Source organism: Homalodisca vitripennis, chromosome 1, assembly GCF_021130785.1.
Source record: "Homalodisca vitripennis isolate AUS2020 chromosome 1, UT_GWSS_2.1, whole genome shotgun sequence".
NCBI lineage: Eukaryota > Metazoa > Arthropoda > Insecta > Hemiptera > Cicadellidae > Homalodisca > Homalodisca vitripennis.
This window is the reverse complement of record NC_060207.1, coordinates 86,552,612-86,576,837: the sequence shown is the minus strand read 5'-3', so window position 1 is coordinate 86,576,837 and position 24,226 is coordinate 86,552,612. Positions and strand designations below refer to the sequence as shown.

The 24,226-nt window shown below is 30.6% G+C and overlaps 1 protein-coding gene across 1 annotated transcript; it reads left to right on the top strand.

The window, feature by feature from the left end:
• The first annotated feature begins 1,898 nt into the window (after positions 1-1,898).
• Positions 1,899-23,580, top strand: LOC124366051 (amino acid transporter AVT1C-like). The gene is made up of 8 exons (XM_046822262.1): positions 1,899-2,465; positions 6,531-6,660; positions 12,190-12,361; positions 14,642-14,830; positions 16,305-16,549; positions 17,756-17,962; positions 19,059-19,251; positions 21,816-23,580. Exons 1-8 carry the CDS (start codon positions 2,397-2,399, stop codon positions 21,955-21,957), a joined length of 1,347 nt encoding a protein of 448 aa, XP_046678218.1. The 5' UTR covers positions 1,899-2,396; the 3' UTR covers positions 21,958-23,580.
• The last annotated feature ends 646 nt before the right edge of the window (positions 23,581-24,226 follow it).

Genomic DNA, 24,226 nt, shown 5'->3' with positions numbered 1-24,226 from the left:
TGGAACTAATAATTATTCTATTATGAACTAAACTCTTAAATTCTGTTATTAACTCTGTGACAAGAAAATGCTTACATTGTTTTAAAAAGTTAGCTTGTGTTGCTTTTAACGGATTTATTTCTCCGTATGTCTTATGCTATTTTTCCACATGTACAAGTGTAACTTCAGTTTCTTAACCTTTCGGTGGCAAACATTCAGTGTTGGAATTTGGTAAGAGGGCGTAATTGTAGCATAAAGGAGAAATTCTGGTATATCAGAAGCTATGTAATAATTGATTTACATTTATTTTGTAACATTTTATTTCAAATGTCTGAAAAAAATGAAGGTGGATAACCAAAGTATGGGAATATCAAGTTTTACACTAGTATTTGGCTTGATTTCTCATTCATGTTCTTGCAATGCAAGTGTTTCTGCTGGCTCTATGCACAGAAAACAGCTGTACAGCAGTAAAAAGATATCACTACTTTTTATTTTACGCTGTACTTTATTAGTTATATAAATATATTGTCTATAACAGTATACAAGGTGTAACAAAAAGGTTGGGCTGGCTATGCATTTTCCGATTTTATGTGTAATTCTAAGCTAAATATAAAGAATAAATTTTTTCCAATTTCCACTTTGTTTAGCCGCTAGCCGCCATTTTGTAATTTTTATTAATAAATTATTATCTCTATAACTAGTAAAGCTAAAGAAACCAAATTTGGCACATAGGTTTTAATAGGTGAGAGGAAAATAAAACAAATAATTGTGTTATTTTCTTTAATATTAACAAAATGGCATCTGTTGAAAATTTTAAAAGTCAAATAACAAAAAAAAAAAACAGTATGGTTATAAAAAATGTGCTAGGTATCAGCTATTTGGAAATTTTATTAGAATTTCAATGGTACTAGTTACAACGAAATCTGTCAAGGCATAAGCGAGCACAACCATTTTAAAGGTACTCGTGCACAAGCCAGAAGCAGCAAACAATACTTACTTTACTTTATTTTAGTGAATTTGAGTTTTTTTTCATTTTTCAAAGTGATAAGCAAATTTTAAAATAGAGTTCAGATGAAAGTTTTTTGGTTGTACCAAATCGAATGGATTCAAAAACTATCTCGGGATCAAGAATTGGTACATCGCAGACTAACCCACAGTGCTGTATTGCCATCTGCTCCTTTATTGTCCTACATGTTTGAATAGGCTAGTAAGCATGTAATATAAAGTTTTATAAAGGCATTTCATAAGTGGTCCCATTAAATACTATTAACACTATATTATTGCTACCATTACTTTCGGTACTATTTTTTATTTTCATTATCTATTTAACTGCTAGAATCGTAATATTTTTTACTGTACCTTTCTTATTCATACAAGTTTCTAGCAGAATTTTAATAGTTTGTTCTTATGTACATCAAGAGGCCCAATCTTATCATTGGAAGGCAAAGCTAAAAGTTTTTAAATGTTATTAAATGTTTTTATTCTTTTTAAATGATTCATTCGCACCTTGATTTAAGTACCCCAACAACCAAATTTCTTTATAAAACTTTTAAATTCCTTGAACTCTTATCTTCTTGATAAGACTTTTTATGCACAAGATCTATTTCAATGGTAAAGTAGTACTGTTTTTGATGATTTATGAAACGTTTTTCCTCTACTCAAAACTTTTGCGCTGACGAAAACAATATTTCATGTTGTGATGTCTTTGAGAAATCTTGTGTTGTTATTACATTGTTGAAAACCTTTTTTTTATATTAGTTACAAATTATTTCCTACAAGCAATATAGAAAAAATAATAATTTAATAAGGAAAGAGTTTTGTTTATTAATATATACATGTATAATATAAATGTTTAAGCAGCAAAAAATTAACTAATACATTTATTAATTTAAATTCTTTAAAAATCCTCTGTATTGGTGTCCAAATTAAAAAATTATTTCTGAGGAGGACCCCCTTGTTCCTCAAGACTAACTCACCCAAATGTAGTATAAGTACTTTTTATGTTCCAAGATTAGTTTGAATCAATTAAATAGTATAGCAATCATAGTGTACATAGACCCACATTATACTGTATCGCATGACCCCATATATACTATAGAAATATTCGGATAGTGATGGTTTGGGTTCTGGGAATCTCCCGAGATGAGGGTAATTATCTAAATATAGCTATGCTGTCAAACTTGAGCGTAACACAAATTTTTTAAAGAAAGAGTGAAGTGGATTACACCATACTTTAGTTTAGAAGTAGACCAATGCGTACGTGCTGAAAGAAAATGGGAATTTACGCCTGTCAGAAGAGCATTGGACAGCTGTGACAGTCAGAAAGCCTTGACTGGCTACTCGAGAGATAAACAAAGATTGTTGTGTGTAATCAGGAGTATTAGTAACAACTCACGAACCTCAGTAGAGCTTGTGTCATGTCCACTAACTGTTCACCACCCAGCACTCCACCCACCATGGCTTCTAATGGTACGACCAAAGAGCCTGTAAGTATATTGTCAACATTATCAAAGTATTAAATTATATATAAACAATTATATAAGATACTTCCTTATGCAGGAATAGTTGTGAAATCCACCTTAAATGGAATTTTATCAAATCCAAGGATAGTATAATGCAACACAATATAAATGCATGTATAATATAAATGCAACACATTTTGTTTTACACTATATTCTAAAGAAAAATTATTTACAAAATTGTAGATTTCAAGTTTATATTATTGTTTGGTTCCAGTTATAAACAGTCAGAGAAGTGAATCTCGAAACGGGGAATATCCATTTTTAAGACTTCAAAGTCAGTAAAAGTGGATATCGTTTTGTACTGGACTGGATTGTATGAACCATCTGTATGTGCATGTATATGTGTATGTGTGTGTATGTTTTTTTTAATATCCCTAATGACCATATGAATACATAAATTTTTATTAAACATAGCATGCTTATGTAATTACTATAAAACAGATAATTCTATGTTGTTTTTTTTATGTAGATTCTTCCTTAGATCTTCAATAAGAATTTTTGTAAAAATATCAAAATTGTCTTATAGCTTTTTGTATATTTTTGTTTAAATAAAATTCATATCATGACTGAGATATAAGTAATACAATTACCTGATTCGGATGTAATTAAGCTAACACCTTCAAACCACTTAATAAATTATAACTATGATTTTTACGTAAAACAAAATATGTTATCTATTAAATAGAAAAGTGCTTTCCTTAAAAGATATTTAATTATTTTAATTAAATATTCGTTACTTTAGAAATTTCCGACAATGCTATTTTAAAACTAGTAAGATAGGTTTGCCACCAAAAACTTTATACATCCGGTAATGCCTTAAAGTGATTATAGACAGATAGCTATATACTTGATTTAGTAAATCTTAGAAGAATTTGATAAAGACATTCTAGGAATGTTCTTAGACTGATTTATATATCTGGTATTCAGTTAAAAGAATAGGGAGTTGAAGTTATGTGTAAGTTACCATTTATTTATATTCACTTTGAATTTTTAGCTGTTGGTAGTATGGTTTGGGACAGCTAAATACCTACTCCTAGACACTCTACTATTATTTTATATACATATACAATAAAACAATTTTGAATATGTAAAGTTTTGCTCTCAGTTAAATTTCTATTTTATAATTACTCAATCCAAAAGGAGGTTAATAAAATTGTCTGTCTATATGGGTGTTTGTATATAAGCATTTTCTGTAATGTTTTCAACCAAATTTAGAATTTGTTGTATTTATTAAGTACCTAAATGTGGTTTTCATTTTTAAAACTAAATTTTTAGGTTACAAAAAATGTAATACATACATTAAATTTTTCCTAAAAAATCAATTTGACAATCATATGCAAAAGTTGTTTATTATCTATAGCCCATTTTTAGACCTTAACAAGTTATATTAAAAAACTTGATTATTAAACATTGAAATACATTTTAATTTTTATGTAAAAGTCTTGATTTTCTGTCCTCAATTTATTGAGGACAGAAACAAAACATTACTTTTAAATAATGTTAAAAAAGTAATGTTTTGTTTAGAGAAATATTATTGTTATGAAATATCAAACATAAAAACAGTATTTTGTTAAGGAAATAGTAATTTTTAAACTGCAGAGATATTTTAAAATGGTTTGAATTTAATAATATTTTGTTATATTATATTGCAAAAACATACATGCAAAGGATATGTAAACATATATGTCAAGATAAAAGACATGCTTTTTTGCTATAGTTTTTTTATAGTTTCTAGAGCAAATAAATGTTACTAAAAAGATCATTCCTGCCTGCATTATGGTTATGCACTTCAGCTCACTGAATTTACTCGTACTAGCTTCTTTGTCCTCATTTCGTTCATGCAAACTGATGGACAATTTACATTTAAAAGTGTCAGAAACATGTAAGATGATTGAGGTGCAAGATAGCGTTTTCATTCCATGATGTATAACAAATCCACAAGAATCTGTTGGGGCTTGGTTAACAGAAGGTAAGTTTATTGGCTGAGCGTTAGCAAAGCCTGTCACTTAAGGGGCTGGAAAATTTCATTTCTGTCTGTCTATCTTTCCGTGTGATATCTGAAGAACAAGTCTATAGACTTAATGTTTTGGATGAAATTTCATTTTCTTATGGGCAAGTTTGATGATGGTGCATGTTACTCCATAGAATTTGGCTAAGCGTTACATTGGCATTTTGGGTAACCATTAGAAAAATAGTAGAATAAAAATAGCTTTAAACAGATTGAGTCCATTTGTTTAGAAATGTTGAGGAACATTTTATCTGTAAACTTTAAATTTGTATGAAACTTCAAGAATGAGTTTCGTGATGAAGCACGTCCAACCATGGAATTTGGCTGAGCACCATTGAGGCCTATTACTCAGTAGGCTGACACAATTTCTCTTTTGTCTGCCGGGAGGATCTAAAGATGTCTTTTGTGTATTACTGGCTGTCTACATATCTGTTCACACAACATTGAAATTAGCTGTAGAATTGAAATTTTGAAAGTGACCTCAACCGAAGCCTATTACATAACATGTAGTGTGACACACACCTGCCTTGTAATTATTAACTTCCTCAATATCGGTATTGGTTTCATGCATTTTCTGTATCAAAACATTAATTTAACCAGGCTCCATTTGAATTACATCATTACAAGAAAATTACAAAATATAATCAAACAATGATTGTTTGGAATTGAAAGCTCAATCAATATTACTATATGTAATATGCATCAATATATATATATATATATATATATATATATATATATATATATATATATATAAAACTGTATGTTTATTTCAAATTAAGAAATAGTTTTTTTCACTTCCACATGCACATTGAGAAATAAATCTATTTGTTTTTGCATCCTCCACTCCCTCCTGAGTAAAAAGTTTATTTTAACAATATTATCTGTCCTAATAAACCAAATTAGTCTTTGTGTATATATATGTAATTAACTATATTTTATGTAATTAACTACTGTATGTCATGACCTATATACAGTATTTACTATTTGTTTAAAATTTTGGCTGTAATGTTTATTCTGTTATATTTTATTTTGAATAAGTTTTTGAATATAATGAAACCTACAAAAATGTTGAGGATGAATGTATACATTTTTTAACTGCTGAGTTTCTGCCTCAAAGTGATAAGATAAAAAAGAAGCTATGACAAAAAATTTCCTATTTTTTGTCACGCCCTGTAGCTAATTCAAGATTTTAAGTTGGAGTGGTTGTGGTTGCTGAAGTCCAAGATTTATTAGAATCTATGACACTTGGAATTTTTGACTTTTCAATGACTGGGTATTCTGGAAAAAGATGAAAAACAGCGTTCTGTTCACACAGCTCTTTTCCAGAGTATGATCAGGCTCTCCATTTTCATCACTGGACAAAACTGCCAAAAGGTTATTTGAGCATTGTGTATCATTAACTGAGCTTACATGTTTATCCTATCATTTGGCTTGGGAGAGAGAATCAGGAGTCCACAAAAACAGAGTAATTACTACAGTGTAATTGACTGCAAGGAAGTAACAACTATCATCTGATTGCCTGTAGTAGTAGCTACCTAGTAATATTAGTTTATTATTCACTGTTTCAATAAAATGCAATTACTTTGTAGTAGTTTTTGTGACTGGTACTTTTTATGCACTTCACCGAGTGTATATATACACACAATTTTAAACTGACAACAGTTTCTTTTAAAGTTTGTATATTATATTAATAACATAAAGTTTCAATAAAGATATTGGGGCTTTAAAGGCGAAAAACCAACAAAAATAATATTATAAAACAATGTATGATTATTTGTTATGCTTTTAAAGCTTGATAATACCTGACAAAGTTCTAATAGTAAATGTGTGAAATGGCTTAAGATGGAATATTGCTCATATGAGCCGGAATCCAATATGGCTGTCAGGACAGAAGAAGATTTAGGCTCTCATTCCATTCTTAAATACATTTTCATTAACACTATTTATTTTATAGTTTTATACATCAGTTAAACAAACTTGATTCATTTACTCTTTATTTGATAACTGTGTTGCTCTAGTGTGAACAACTACCACCCAAGCAGACAGGTGTGGTTGGAGGCCTAAACATCCTGTCTGCAGCCATATTTGTGGCTGCAGAGATGGCAGGGGGCGGGATACTAACAATACCTAAGGCTGTGGTTGACTGTGGTAAGTGCATTGTATACCACTCTTCTATTTTGATTTATTAAGAAAAAATGTCAACATATAGTGCGTTAAGAAGCACTTGCATCAGGGAAACAACAATAATAATATAGTATGAAACATATCATTGCGAGACTGGGTTATCGCAAATTTACTGTTATTTAACGCACTTAGGCCTGAGATATATTGTTAAAAATATACACGATATAAAAGATTAGTTTCATGTGATAATACTAGTATTACAATTGTTGAATGACATTACTCTACATTATTAAGAAAAAGTAAAGCCAAACATTCAGTCTTGCAATGATATGTCTCATACTATAAAAATAGTTATTATGCCCAACACTAACAATAAAACTAAAGCAAAAAATGACATGAGAAATCTTGATGCACTACACAATATTAAATTCTACACCTAATTTGGAGTAGAAAGTTCATGATTTCATAAAACTCTGTTAGTGTTTGAGTTCTACTGCTGAAATTTTTGGCTCTTTATAGAATTCTGTCTGTTTTTGGTGATTTAAATAAATTTAGTGTTTGATATTCTCAGAATAACTGTAAAATAATTGTTGCTGCCTTCGGCATAAGGCGTCCTCAGCATACTTATTCTTAATGTAACATTACAAAATAATCAACTTCACAGTTGAAAAAATATTAATTTTTAGCATATTTTTAAATTAACACTTTGACATACCGCCTATTTTGTACTGGATTAAGATAGAGACCTCTGGTTTGCAGCATTGTTCTTTTTACAAGGGCCATTAACATGTTGACTTCAACGGATGCCTTACAGCACAGAAGTACAATGAGAGTAGTTGATCTCACTCAGTAATAGACTAACAGTTAAGATGTTAAAGTGAGACGTTACTTGATGGAGGTTTACATTTAAAATTTGGTGAACTAAATTTTCAAATTTTAACTTGCCCCCCCCATTTGCCATTTGGGGTTGGATGTTGAAATTCTCATATATACCAAAAACCATGAGTTTTAGTCCTATAATGACTAAAATAATATAGGTAGTATTTTTCTATTCAAATGTTATGAGAGAAGAGGGGTGGAACTTTTGGAATACCTGGTATACGTCAGATTCTGATAAAATAGTGTCAAGTATCTGTCTTTACATACAAATTAAATAACAAACATAAATTAACAAATAACTATTATTCATTCAAAATAATATATTACAATAACAAAATTAAATACAACATTCTATGTTGTAACAGTAATTATTCTTACATGATTTGTACGTGAACCACAAAAAAGAACATCACAAACTGAAAAAATATAAAAAGTAAAGGTAAATAGTTGAAGCTATTTTAGTTGAAATAAAATCATAGGTTATTTATGATATGTAGTAAATTTGTACTTGTATTAATTAATATTAACTAATATTAGGGGTAGCTCCATAAGTGGACAGTATAATTTTAAAGCTTGAGATTAAGGGAAGAGAGGGGATAAAACTCACAAAGTTACGGATATGATTCTGTATGTGCCAAGAGATGGCATGGTGTAGACCATACATACCATCTATTGGCAATGGTCCAGGCTCTTCTCTAGAATAAGTTAAGACAAGTGTCCAGGCAAATGACCCAAGAAAAGTGGTCTGTGTACAGCCCTGTCCACACATGTATTTTGAATGACAAATCCAAGTGACAGAGAAATCTATGTCATTACAAGTTTTATCTCACATGCGCCTTATCACCTTACTTGAGATAATTGCTTGTTTGTTTGTATTCTGTTGTAATCACAATACCACATCCTTGCATCAATGACACATTATCAATTATTCGACCAACATTAACAATGTCAACATGTTGGCCCGTATTCTGACATATGAATTACAATTAAATTGCTAATATCACATATCAGCTACTTATCAATTCTAAAAAATCACTATTATTTCAGCTATTGCGTATACAGTTTTACATGTATTAAGACTAGGATATTTAGGTAATTCATGAAGCAGTTTAAACATAATATTATTTTAAATTTTCAGGTTTTTTATATCATTAATAAATAATGTGAATAATTTATTTATTGAAATCTAACAATTCATACGTAATCTTTATTGCACATTAAAATTCATTCATACGGAACAGTTACATTGTCAATAAATATATGCTAAAATATAAATATAAATTAAGTTTATAGCAAAGAGACTGAACTAAATAATAAAATATATTACACAATAGTGATGTATGATTATTAAGTTATGCAAAAGAATTGTAAGACACTTTAATTAAATTAAATCTGTTATAATATAGTTAATTGACTATTTGAATGAGCGTTGTTAATCAATTTTATTATTTAAACTAGAAAACTAAACATTTTGCAATAATAATACTTAATTGTTACAGTTTATAGATTTGTTAATGCTTGTAAATCTTATGACAATAAAGATTATTTTCTGTCGAATTGTCATGTATACATGGTTATTTTTAGTTTTCTTTAACTTTATATATAATTTATTTAGCACATTATAGTATTTACTTGCATTATAGTGCATTACCTTTAACAAGAAATACATAGGTAAACATTAGCAGACATCTTAAGTTTTTTAAGAACAGGAATGCACAAGTTGTCACTTACATTCTATATCACTTACATGAATTTCATGCCTTCTTCTGTTATACAAAAGCTCTGTGTGACCCACTACTTAGTACCAATAGTGCTGTTATCTTTTAACTTTATTTATTATGAAAAATGATTTTAAGATGTATTAAACTCTCTAAACATACATGCCATGATTAGCATAATAAAAGCATATATAGACAAAAGCATATATATATATATATATATATATATATATATATATATATATATATATTGCTATCTTTACACAGGCAATTAACATGACTAGACTAACTCATGAAAATATTTTAAATTGGAATTGTCTAATATGTTTAAATATTTCTAATATTTAAATTTCTAATTGTCTAATATGTGTCTATGTGTACTATTTGTTACATTTTTACATATATTAGTAAGATGGGATAGGCAATTTGATGTATTGAAAGTCTTGCTAAAACAGATTTGTTTCACTGTCCATAAATTTTTCTAACCATTTATAAGAGTGTGATTCTTATGCGAATTTAGCTGTGACTTAAATTCTTTTACTGATAAATGTGTTTCTAAATAAATGATCTACTTAGGAATTAATTTTATATAACACTGTTTTGATTTTGCCAAGGTCCCTGAATTTAAAATCAATATCAGAGAGGTTACTTTTATATAGAGAATTGTGGGTCAGTATGTCAATGCCTTGATAAGTGGGCCAGTGTCAGTTATGAATGAATCACCAACATTTGTTAATGTTTGCAACATTGGAATAAAATATACTACTTCTACATGTTTTAAACAATAAAAGCACAAATGGGACATAATTATTGTTGCACTAAATACAACAGAAATTAACAATACACTATAATATTTCTAAATTAGTTTAATTAATAACATATTTATAATTAAGATTACATCGACCTATAAATAAATATGGTGATAAAGCTCTTTAGTGTTGTTATTGCATTCAGCTTATATGTCTAGGATGTGTAGACTAAAATAAGATAAAACTCTTAACAACTGAACTAACTTAAGTATTACTCATGTTCAACAAAACACTTGTATTAAGTGCATTAAGTGGATAGATACTAAAGATTACAACAATTTCTCAATTCGTCTTAATAAATAAGTCTATGGAACTACAGTCCATGAATTGCATTGTGGAATCACTGTTTCATTAAGTGATTAGGTAATAAATGTTTAAACAATTTCTCAATTCTTCTTCATAAATCTGTCCATGAATTTCAATGCAGTATCACGTTTTCATTAAGTGGTACATAGATTTATAGATAAAAATAATCCAAAATTTAAACTAACATTTGCCAATAAAACAGTTTAAATGTCATAAAAATAGGTGCCATCATAAATCAATCGATTAAACAATATTATAATAGAATTTAATTCTAAAAAACCCAGAGCCACAACAGAGATCTTTATTTTTGTAATTGATTTTCCCTTTCTTACTATAGTGTTGAAATCTGAGACTGCAAAAACTAAGAAAAGGCCTAATTTTTTAACTCCAGAAATGAGAAATCCTGTTGTACGGATGCTCATGTGTGTGATATTAAAATAAAACAACATATTTAAATTTACATACAAAGATTAGTTACTGTTCTGTGTTAGAAATCACATTGTAACAGATCGAAAATTAATAAATATATTAATATTGGTTTTCATAATAAATTAGAAAATAATAATTAATTATATAGAGTACTATAGTTTAATTTCAATTGGTTACTAATTGCTTTGCAAATATTATAATAAAAAACTCAACAAGTAACCTGTATCAAATACCTGTAAATCTGTAATAACTGAAATTTTTGGTTACATTAAAAAAATTAAATAAGAAATCTGTCAAATTTTCTTAAACACATTACTTTTGCTTTAAATTAACCATAATTTATTATTTTTATTTACAATGTGTTAATATTTTTTGTGATAATCAGCATATTTAAAATACATACCATTCACTCATATTGTTCACAAAATCTTGAACTACCACACAGATTTGTGTAAAATTTGGTATGTACGTGTTATTAACTCTGTTTTGTTCAATGGCAATGGTTACAAGGTTGAATTCAATGAGTAAACATCTTTGAAAACCCATAATTGTTTGAAGATAAAACTTAACAGCTATTAGTATCTGAGACTTGAAATTTTATCTTTGGGCCTGCTTGATTCATATGGGTTTCATGAAAAAAATTTCTTTTAAATTTGAATTTAACTAATAACATCCATGAAAAACTGTACAACCATGGAGCATTTCCTTACTACAATTAACACATTATGTCAAAAAGTTTTAAACAAGATGCCATTATGTTTTGAATATACATTTGTTTCCTCTTAAGTACTCAGTAACAAACCGTCTTGCTCTAAAACCTCAGTGAGTGCTTTTAACATAATTTTAAAATTACTTCAATCAGAAAAAGTAAGAAATTTTAAGGATTCTACACACAGTTCTATATTACTCTAAACTATTGTAGTTTAAATACATAACTACTTATAATACATGTAGTTGACACCTTCAATGCTAGAGTACACTGAATGAGACTGGCTACTCTTAATCTGACTCTTAAGGCATCTGCCGTAGACAGTGTGTTAAAGTTCTCTATATGAAATGTTTTTAGTCTTTATCTTCAGGGTTTCATTTCACTGACAACATTTAAGTAATAGTAGAGTGTTACTGCTATTCCTCATATACAAATTCTTGTTAAAAATGCTTGCTCACTTGATAATTTTATCTTAGCAAAGATTTTGGTTGAATTAGAGGCACTGAATGGAATTTGAGAATCCTCTATGAGACTTGACATGATGGTTTAAGACTTTTGAGAATCTAGAATTAATAAGTAGGAGACCATACCTTTGCCAAAAATATTAAAAATCCTAGCAAAATTTAAAATTCAGTGCCTCACAATTAAGACATAAAAATATGCATTATGTTATTTGTTAAAAACATACTTATTGGTTGTGCAGGTTGGATTGGGATGGTTTTGGTGGTAGTGTTTTGCCTGAACGCAGCTTACGGTGGGACGAGACTGGGCGAATGTTGGGCCATTATTGAGGAGCGATATCCACATGAACTGCAAGGCAGGACCAGAGATCCATACCCCACTATTGCATACAAGGCTGTGGGCAGATGGGGCAGGTTAGTTTGTTCATCACATCTCATCTTCTTCTTAATTTGTGGTAGTGGATAAAGAACTGGGTGTTTATCTAACAGTTAATAATAAAATATACTTTTTTTAAATATACATATGGGAAAGTAGGATATGTAAAATTATCAAGTACTTTGGGTAAAAACCCAAGTGGCCTTGAGCTAAAATTTTTTGTTAAACTATCAGTTGTATATTAATGGCACTAGGAGTGTCTTCGCCCTAAGTGATTGATGCAAATAACGAAGTCCTGTGTGAAGCTATACTAGCAGTTTTTAAATTATACTTTAAATATACTTTCAGACTTAGATTAAGCAGTGATAGATTTGCACTGATTACTTCCAATTCCAATTCTAAGGTCAGAATAAAAAATATTTACAATAAGCAGGAGTGAATCGAAAAGGGAATTTATACAATGACCCTGTTATACCATTAATAATTTTTCTACTACAATTTGTAATTTTTACTCATGAGCTTTAATAGCTTTAAAAATACAATTCATTCTTACTGTGATTATAAAGGTAGAAAATAGACAATAATCTTTATTGATGTATTCGTGGAGAACAGTACAATGCGTCGAGATTGTGGCTAAAGTTGATGTGACATAACTTTATTTTCTGTGTAAGGTCTGTGCTGTAGCCAAGTTGTTAGGGTTTTCTTTTCTGGTGATTTCTACTTGGTGTACCTATTTTATATGTTGCCTGGGAGTTTGTTGAAGAAGAGTTCTCCCTTATAGGATAGCTTCATACAGGGCGAATTAGTGTATCGGGAGAGCGAAGTTGGAGGCGTTTCTTGTATGATGTTGATGTAGATTTTCATTCCTTATTAGAGGGTGGAGACTATGTAGAGGATTGCCTTGTGTATGTAGAGTGACATCACAGTGAACTTTTCAATTCTCTTAAAGCTTCTCAACAGGTTTCTTGCACTCTGATACCGCCCAGGCATCTTATTGCCCTTTTTATGTACCAGGGCTCTCTCAAGTTAGCATTGGAGGTTCAATCTCATACAATACATAAGATGGCTTTCAAAGAGGGAGTAACAAACAGAATTTGCTGCATATAGGTAACTTATATGCATTACTATTCTGATTACATAGATTCCAGAGCAATCTGTTACATAGGGTTGTTATATATTGCTCCCATGAGAGATTTGCATCTACAATGGCACCAAGATATTTGGTGCTGGGTTCAGCTTGTATGCCTGGAGAAGTTAAGTTTACATCTTTGTTCTTGGTGGTATAATTTATTTGGACAGTTTTGTTTTCATTAAGTGCTAGCTCAATGTTTTTGCAGTATATTTTGTTCTGGTGAGGGCTGTATTGACTTGTAGTCTGAGTGCGACTATTGATTTGTCAGCTATTTGCCTGACTATATAACTATATCAACTGTATACATATGGTATGCATATATGGTAGTTTTGTATAAATTTCCTAGTTGGTATGGGAGGTAATTTGTGAGCAGAAGGAACAGTACTGGGCCAAGCACCGAGCCCTGTGGCATTCCTCTTCTCAAAGGAGCTCTTTCAGAATGTACTCTGTTTTATGTGCCATTTTGTGTGTCTACTATTTCAAAAGGCTGTTGTCTGTTGTTTAAGTAACTACAGAACAATGGTTTTGTGCTTTGGGGGGGGGGGGGGGCTTCTATTTTCCCCTTAATGCCTAGTGTTTGTAGCTTTTTGAGAAATTGATTGTGGTTGAGGCAGTCAAACGCGTTATTGAAGTCAAAAAATAAGCTAGTGACTAGAGAACCTTCTTCTAGTTGGTCTAAGACATGTTCTGTAAGCTGGATTAGGACAGTTATTACATATCTGCCTTTAAGAAAGCCGTGTTGTTGGCTTGTAATCAGTTCATTTTATTCCAGATGTTAAATGAGTTTTTGAAGGACAAATCTTTGAAAATGTGGATATTAAGAAGATTGGTCAAAATCACTCAAAAATGTTCATTGCACAGCCTTTTTAGTGGTTGGTCAAAAATGATTATAAATACTATACTAAATAAAGTGATAATTTAAAGTATGTAGTTACATTTGTTGTAATAATATAGTATAATAAGTAGGCCTATTTATGATACTTTACTGGGCTAAATATTAAGAATAGTTTTATGATGAATTAAGTAAACTGATTGAAATAAATACAATAATAAAAAAGTGATCAGTAATTATATTAAAATAAAGCAAGAACATTGCATTAAAATTATTATATTATGTCTGCTATAAAAAAATGATACATGAAATGTCTCAATTTTGTCAGGGCTAATCAGGTTTTCTCTGTTTCAGCCTGTTGGTGTCAATTTGTATGCAGTGCACACTGTTTGGAGCATCTGTGGTCTTCCTGCTGATGTCAGCTCAGATTGTGCAGGAACTACTCAAAGAGGTGCTACCTCAAGTTGGTTACTGCAAGTGGTTCTTGCTGTTTGCAGCAGCAATCACACCACCCATGTGGCTCGGATCGCCAAAAGATTTCTGGTGATTTCTCTGATTGTATATATATATTCTTTATAATCTTATTAGCAGAATTGATTTAATAGCTTTTGAGTAAACTTTCCAAAACATCACCAAAATCAAATTGTTCTGTTAGTTACCTTTTTTAATGTTTACTTACAACTTTAACTATAGGACATAATCCTTCCTCAGCAAGAACGAGTAATGCTAAGTATTTACATACTAGCACTTACACATGACTTCACAGGCAATTTCACAAGTTTTGCACCTTTATGAGCACTTATGGTTCGAGTGAATTATTTTCTGATGCCAATGTTGAGTTTGCTTTCTTCCCATGATGAAGAAAATATGTTGAAAGTATTATGGTAATTTTAATTTAATCTGGTTTTAATAATTTGTGTTTGTTCCAAAGCAGATTTTGCCTCTCCCCTAATCAAGAAAACATATATAAATACACAGCTCTGAGAAGCCTACTTTTTTCCAAAGACAACTTGGATAGGTTTCATAAGTCTTTATATGTATAGTAAAATTTAGACTGCATTGTCTCATACCTGCACTGCTAGCAGTTACCCATTACTTTGCACACAATTTAGTGTTTTATTCTCTAGGTGATTTTGTTTTGTTTCCGATCAAGAAAATATATAACAGATCAGAGAAGCCTACTTCTGTCTAAAGGGAACTAAGAGGGGTTTATATCAGTCTTTAACTCTATATAAGAGTTTTTAAACATTCTAGAACATTTAGAGCTAGAATTGGTACATTAGTTCAAACAGTCCAGTGAAATTTTATGTAGTATAGTTCTTGTTGACTGCTTCAAAGGGAGTCTTCGGAGTCAAATTCTGAACTTCTTATGTTTCAGGACATTTCTAAGGTAGATTAGTACTTACCTAATCGCTGAAATATAAAACACTGTTAAAAATTACGGTTACATTTAGGAAATGTACTCATTATAAATGTAACAAATCGAACATAAACAATGTTTACACAAAACAGTTGATTACATTTGACAGACTCATTCAATTAATATTACATAACTGTAGAAACCAAGATGGGGGTTTTCACTACTTTAAGGACTAATGGAGCATAGCATAGAGAGATTTTAAAAATAAGAATAGGCCTATATTCATCCCAGGAATTGCAAGAATATCCATGTAAAATTTCAATACAACTGGTCAAGTAATTTACACGTGAAAACAAAACAAACAAACAAAGGCACATTTGTATTTATAATATTATTAGGATTACATGTGTATGAAAATTTTATGTTTTAGTAAGTACTCTTAGTACTGTAATTAGCTTAAATTCTGTGGAAAGATCCATTATTCAAGGAATTCAGGAAGTAAGGAATATTCTAATGTGCAATGAGGAGTTTTGGGCATTTATCCAAAAATATGTAAAATTCTAACACAAATGGCAATATGGTATCCACCTTACAAAGTCAGTTGTACACAATCCTTTCCAGTAAAAACAAGTTTTAAATTATATCTTGCTGTTGCAGGATTGTTGGGTTTGGAGCAGTGCTGGCTACATTTGTCGGTTGTATTCTCATCTTTTGCCAGACTGTCATAGATGGCATCCACCTCACAGAGCCGGTCCCACACAACTCTCACTCAATCAATGGCTTTTTCTATGCTTTTGGTACAATCCTGTTTTCCTATGGTGGGGCAGCCACATTTCCGACGATACAGAACGATATGGCCCACAGAGAAAAGTTTCCAATTAGTGCTGCTATTGGATTCACTAGTGAGTAACAATAGTTAGTAGTCTTCACTACCGTTGTAATTTAGTTTATAACTAAGTAGTAGTAAACCAGACCACGGGTCTCATAACAAGCTCCACTGAAGTTTCTTGCAAAATTTCAAATCTCTATTTCATTTTATGTTTGTATATATCCTGTAGAGAAACACCATCATCAAACTTGATCTTGTTTATTTAGAAATGAAGTTTCATGCAAACTTTAATGTCTAGTTCAATTTGTTCTTGATATATCTTGCAGAGTACAAGAAGAATTTGGTGAAGTAAGACAAAAACAATATTTTTTTGAATATGAAAATAATAAATAAAATATATTTCATAAAGAATGATTGATATTTAATACAAGTTAAACTTAAACTATGGTAAACTTTACTTGTATTTAACTAAAATATTAAAACTTGTGATTTTGGATATCTTGGTATCAAACAATAGTTTTGTAAATAATCTTGTAAATATAAAATTAAAACAATTTAAAACTGAACCAGTTTGAGATTGGTTATGTTTGGTCAAAGCTTACACTTTATTCCTACTAATTCCACACACTTTGTGCCATACCATTGTCCTTAGCATGCTTAAGATCAAAAAGTGAATATATAAATTTTATTTGGTGCCCTTTTTTAGTCCCGAAGATTTTATGATATGACTGTGCTCCAAACGAACAACCGCAGAGTTGGAAATAAAATAATTTATTGAGCTGAATTCATGTATTTAATATTTTACTACCATGAATGTGAAAACAAATTATTCAAAATTAATATAATTAGTTTTTGTGCTTAGAAGCAAACATTTAGGTGGCTGTTTGCGGATTATGTCATCAAAGGATCTGAATCTACCAATTTTTAGGGATGCACCTCCCCCCTCATATATAAAAAATCTATGTGTTATGCAACATCCTTTTCATAAATATCAATACTCTGTTGATGAGTTCAGGACGAGTTAATGATGAGCCATTGGAATATTGACAATAAAATTATGTGACATTGTCATGATATGATGTAATGTGTGGCTTTTTATGTGTCTGTTTGATTTACAGTATGATAGGAAAGTGCAACAAAATAATTGTAAGTAAATTGTGTTGCAAGCATTAGGTTAAATTTATGGCTTATAATTGATATTTGTAGTCAACATTTTTTACACCATAAAGAGATTATTATTAAACCATGGATTATTAAATTGGATTTTCCAATGTTCCAGTTGTGTTGAGCTTATACATGCCTGTGGTGCTTGGGGGCTACTTTGTTTTCGGAGACAACATCAAGGACAACATTCTGCTCTCTCTCCATGGGGGTATGATCTCCACTGGAGCTAATATCCTGCTCGCAACTCACCTGATCTGTGCTTTCTTTATTGTGATTAACCCTGTCAGCCAGCACATCGAACAGATATTCAATGTTCCACACAGTGAGTTATTATATTTCCTTTTTACCTCATTCCAAAATTTAGGCTTTGAAAATTGTTGAGTGCCAGCAGATTAGATCTTATTATCGAATCAAACAAAAATTCTCAGTTTCGGAAAAAAGTAGATTTGCTTGCACTGGATCTATTGATATGTACAGAGCTGGTCCATAATAGAAATAGAAAACCAAAAAGAGAAAATCATTGAAAATATTATAAGTTTTTTGAATAGAGTAAAAAGTACTTGGAATATAATAAGATCTAAATTAGGGAAACCAATAAAGACCATGACTAATATAACTTTAGAACATAATACAGCAGAAATTAATTATCCATTAAAAGTTTGTGAGATTTTTTTGTAAACATGGTTGATGATATAATAACTCCAAATATTCACAAAACACCAACAAACTCATTACCTCAATAGTACATTCAAGGCAATATTAAATATTAGTACATTCCCATTCATTCCCATGTCTGAAAAAGAAGTAAAGAGGATTATCCTCTCACTTAAAATAAATGTTCTTCAGGCATCAATGACATAGCAGTAACAGTGATGAAATACTCAAGAAGCTCCATAATCAAACCATTAGCTCACTTAGAAAAATTTAAAATATCCAATGTAATTCCTATTTTTAAGAAACGTCGCGCTAAAGATGTTTCAAGCTGTAGACCGGTTTCAATTCTTCCTTCTTTTTCAAAAATATTTGAACGATTTGTTTATAACCAACTTCTTAAATATTTAGAAACAAATAATTTATTAAATAAAGAACAGCATGGCTTTTTGCCAGGGAGATCCACAATAACTGCTGGAGTGGAATCCATAGAAAATATAATCAATTTTACTTATTAGTTTCACGTCAAAGTTGTCACATGCGTTTGACGTTAGTTGCAGTTTGGGAAACTATTCTTCAATTTGATCAAATTTTCTCACTGGTGGTGAAGTTGACTAAAATACTCTTGCTTACAGGGTTCTGACTGAAGAGGATTGTTGTGCGTACACTGATTGTGGTGCTGATGGTTGCGGTTCAGGAAACTATTCTTCAGATTGATAAAATCTTATCACTGGTGGTGAAGTAAACTAAAAACTTCTTGCTTGCAGAGTTCTGCTTGAAGAGGGTTGTTGTGCGTACACTGATGGTGGTGCTGATGGTTGCCGTGGGAGAAACTATACCTCAGTTTGGCAAAATCTTATCATTAGTGGGAAGCTCCACTATAACTCTCACAACGTTTGTTCTCCCACCTTATTTCTACATGAGACTCTGCGATGAGACAAGTCCCAACTGGCCACAAAGGTTAGCTTTATAATATAAGTATTATATTTATTTCCTTAAAGGCTTTTGACGAGTTATCTTGATATTGCCAAATATATAATAAATGACTACTGTCGAGCTATCTGGTCGCACAAAAATGTGCTGATCTATTGCATTTTTGACGAGTGATGGTCTACTTAGTGGCAAAGCCGAGAATGAAATATTAATACGTATTTAGTTGGTTTGCCACAAGATTGTGTGGTCCTGTTATTCTGCTTCTGTTGAGCAATTTGTAACCGTACTAAACTAATTAAAATTAATTGAATCAATTGATTGACTAAAGAAAATTAAATAAATAAAAATAAAACAATTTCAAAATATATTATTTTGAGGTAAATGAAACTATGTACATGGCAGAATTGAATAATTAAATTGGCTAGGCAGTTCAGTATCTAGAAGTTTTTTTCAGAACCTATAAGACTTTAAAAGATGCCATCAACTTTCTGGCGTTCTCTGCTGCTCCAATATTGGAACTATCAAAACGATTGAGAGTTAAAGTGATAGAATACTAGCATGCTTACTTACTTCTGTGACCATTATCATTCCAGGTGGTACTGAGTCTTGCCAACATACTTTATCCAGATTTCTCTGCATCTTGTATCTTCCCAATATTCTCAGGTCCTTTTTCACCTGATCCCAACACCTTAGTTCTACCTCCCAGATTGTTCTCCAGAATTGTCTTTGGCTCTATATACAGGCCTATATACAGTTCTCTCACTTCCCGATTGTGCTTCATCCTCCATTCTCCATCATCGAAAGTTGGTCATATTCTTTCTCAATATTTTGTTTTCAAAAACTAGCATGTCTAACCTATACAGACCCAAGAATTAGATGACTTAACTAAAACAATAACTACTTTCTGGAGTTCCCTGTTGCCCCAATGTTGGAACTACGGGCATATATGAGGTAAAGAGATTATTCAGTATAAAGTAATATAAATTCTGATTAATTGAACAAAACTGACAGAATGGTCTAATTGTTGAATTTTGAAAAAAAAAAAAAACAGGTCACTAAAAGAAGTCAATGACGATGCAGAATTATTACTGAAATATGTTATAACAGGTGACAAAAATTGATTTATGGATATGACAGAGAATCTAAGACTCAGTCTATCCAGTGCATTCTGGATAGCCAAGACTGGAAAAGGCTCAACAAGTGCAGTTGAACATGAAGGTTATGTTCTTCGATTTTAATGGCATAGTGCTTCATGAATTCTTGTCACAAGATCAAACGGTCTATAAGGAGTACTCCATGCAAGTACAATGCCGTTTGCGTGAAGCAATCCGAAAAAATGCTTGATTTGTGACAAAACCGTTCATGGCTTTTTCACCATGACGATGTACCTGGTCACAATTCTTTGCTTGTTCGTGAATTTTTTGCCAAAACATTATTGTAATGAAGCCCCGTCTCCATATTCTTCAGAAATGGTTTCATGTGGCTTTTTTTATTTCCAAAAATAAAAAAACCTTAAAGGGCCATAACTTTATAAATATAGATGATATTAGATATGCATCTCTGAAAAAGCTCAAAGCTAAAGATACTGCTTCATAAGTGTTATAAGGATTGGAAGAAGCGTTGGCACAAGTGCTAATGTCTAATAAAGACTATTTTAAAGGTGGTAGCATAAATTTAGGGAAATAAATATCTTTTCAAAAATGAAAATTTCCATTACTTTTTGAACATATGTACCTCGTAAGAATAGGTCTATTAAGTATGATCAATTTTATGTACACAAGAACACAAATCTATACTATTACGATAAATCTATCTTTACTGATAAAACCTAATGGTGCTTCTCTGTGTATAAACGTGTGTGTATTACTCAATGACTTAAAAACTACTGGACCAATTGTACTGAAATTTTACATAAACATTCTTAATGTTGCTTTTTTTAACATATACTCCTATTGTATCCCTCCGGGATATGCCCCACTGATCTTGAAAGTTTCCTTAACACTTCATTTTTCTATTATCTTTACGGTGGCCTTATCAACAGATAAATGTTTTTTTAATCACCTGTTCAAAAATAATAAGTATAATAATTAATACACATTTAAATCAGGTGATAGTAAATATATATTGTTATTCATTTTTAAAGTCAATTATACTTTACAAATTTATTATCTGCTGAAACTTTTCTTTGTTTGGGTTTTATTTTATTGGGACTTTAATCAAAAACACTAAAATGACATTGTTTATTACACAATAAATTTTTGATTTCTCCACAGTGGCCTAAAATAGTTCAATTGTTACTGAAATTACTATTCAATAAAATATAATGAAGTAATTAAAGAGAAATTCGTAAAATTTCAGAGGTACTTACTTATAAAAATAGTTTCACTCTTGGACTTCAGGGTCTCATCTTTAAACTTAAATATAAAATGGAGAAGAGACTGGAATATCTTTTAGTGACTATCACTTATCTCAGAACTGTTTGGAATGCTTAGAAAATATGTTCATGGTAACCCTGTTTTTCAAAATAAAATCGCATGCGAGGTCATGGATAACTGCTAGTAATCTATAATCCTGTTTTTATCTGTCTTTAGGAAGATTCCTCTGTATATCAGAGTGTACATGTGGGAGCTGATAGGCATCGGTCTGGTGGGGGGAGCTGTCTCCACATACAGTGCTCTACAGTCTATTGTCTCCTCAGAGACCTTTACCAAGCCCTGCTACTGGCCGGACTAAAGGCATCTGAAATGGAATTAACATTTGCACTGTATCAGTGGCATTTGAACATCGTTTTGTTGTTATATATTATTAAAGGTTCCACCAAGTGAAACTGAATACTGTACGCTTCATTAGTATATTATTATTAGTATTAATGTTTACTTAATAATTGTATTATAAGTTCCAAATGTGGAATACTACAGTGCTCAATTAATTGAGTTTTGTGGCCAGGGATTAGAAATTAAGGATCTAATGAAGACTTTTGTTTGATTTTGATATAAATATCTTTACTGATATACAAAATACTGATCTTTACAATACTAAAAACGTATACTTCCTTAATCACTGTAATAGATTAATGAGAATTACCTATGATGGTTTTAGAGATGGTACAAGAGGGAGAGTAAGGAGGGGGGATTGGGACATTATTCTTCCACCTCTATCAGTCATAGTTGTTGCTATTACACAATATTAGATAAAGATTAATTTAAAGTAAATAAATGATGTCCTTATTTTCCAGGGAAATTATGTTTTACAGCTGTTTAATGGATGAAGAAATCTATAGTTGTACATAATAAGCAAACAACACACATTATACAGTTTAAAAGATCAGAACCGATTCTTTTATTTTTTTGTAAAAAATTAGTCAAGAAGACCTGCCAAAGGTGGCAAAGCCTTGTATTCTTGGATTCAAAAATGAAACTACTTTTTGGCACCTTCAAGGCGAATCCTTGGTACCCGGGTAGAGCTGCATTATGACGTCCAACCGTGTGTAAGGATTCTGAATGTCCGACCACCATATCAATAACTTTTTCCTTGCAAGACAGACACTCATTTTAATAGTAAACTGACCAACTGGGCGTAATGGGAAACATTTGGGCATACATTTAGATAATGAAATAAACTTGAAGGATTTAGAAATAAACGACAAACACGACAGTATTTTGTATATATTTCAGTATAAATTATGTTATGAACAATTTCTCTGGGAAGGTACATGTAAAATCAGTATAAGTTTAATTGATTTATAACAAAAGCAATTTATGACTGATAAATTGAAAACTGACATTTTAACCTATTTATTAATGAAGTCCTTACTTTGTTACAATAAAATATAAGTAAAAGTCACAATATCATTATTACATATTAGAAAAATACTTTATTAATATTAGAAATTCCGTTCCTTTGGTAGTGTTTTAGCCTAGTTACATATTTATTCTTGAATAAATGATTTCTATTGCACTTAAGTTATTTGAGAAAATAAAATTAGAAATAGTCCTAAATCAGTCTTCTGGTTCACCTCCCGTCCAAACATTGGTTACACATTTAACTTCTTATGATATTACAACCTCACTGTGAAGAGCCATTTTCGGTTTAACATACAGTATGTTGACTGAAGATAGCTCTCCACAGCAATGCCAAAATATCTGAAGAAATTACTTGTGTAACCAATTTTTCGACGTAGTGTGAACCAGAAAACTTTGATGTTATTTATTAGAATAGTATTGAGAAAAGTTACTTATAACGTAAACCTTTAAAAAGGCTTAAAATTGTTATTTAATAAATAAAGAATGAAATTACAACTAAGTGTAAGAATATTGATAATAATAGTTTTTCTGTCTTTAAAAATTATTTATTTTTTGTTATTTCATTATTATTAATTTTAATTTGTTTTTGTTGTATTAATATATCCATGAAATAATGATTTTTAATAATGTTGTAAGATATATGTTTAAAGATTTTTGTGATTAACTACTTACACAAAATAAGACTTTGATTATAAATTTAATTTAAATTTATATAGAATCTTCTATTGCAGTATGTATACACAACAAGTAAATAGAAACACTGATATTTTCTCTTTACTTTTGTACCAGTTTTATTTACTTAATGTAACAAAGAATAATACAGATTTATTGTATGTATTCTTTGTTCATTGTTATATATATGTTTTTAATTTTCATATTAGTTTTGTAGTTAAAATGTTCACTGCTAAAAATACGTGATTGTATGACATATGTGGGACGTATCTTGCTTTTAGATTATGTTGTATTTTTCTTAAACATATTTAAAGAAGTGTATTTTATATACTTAATGTAATTTTTATAAGAAAACAAGGGTTGGTTGTAGTTTAAACTGAAGGATTGGCAGGAACCTTTCCATTGCTGTCGATCCGTTCCAAAACACTGCTAAACTCTGTGATAGTCATTAGAATAAGCCACCGTTTTTGCACCCTGACTACCCTCACTGCACCTGGCCTGTAACCTCATGGGTTAAAATATTGTTA

Coding starts and splice junctions, on each gene's coding strand:
- LOC124366051 (XM_046822262.1), top strand. CDS start 2,397: ATGTCCACTAACTGTTCACCACCCAGCACTCCACCCACCATGGCTTCT. Junction 6,661..12,189: donor TAAGGCTGTGGTTGACTGTG/GTAAGTGCATTG, acceptor TTGGTTGTGCAG/GTTGGATTGGGATGGTTTTG. Junction 16,550..17,755: donor TGCTGCTATTGGATTCACTA/GTGAGTAACAAT, acceptor CCAATGTTCCAG/TTGTGTTGAGCTTATACATG.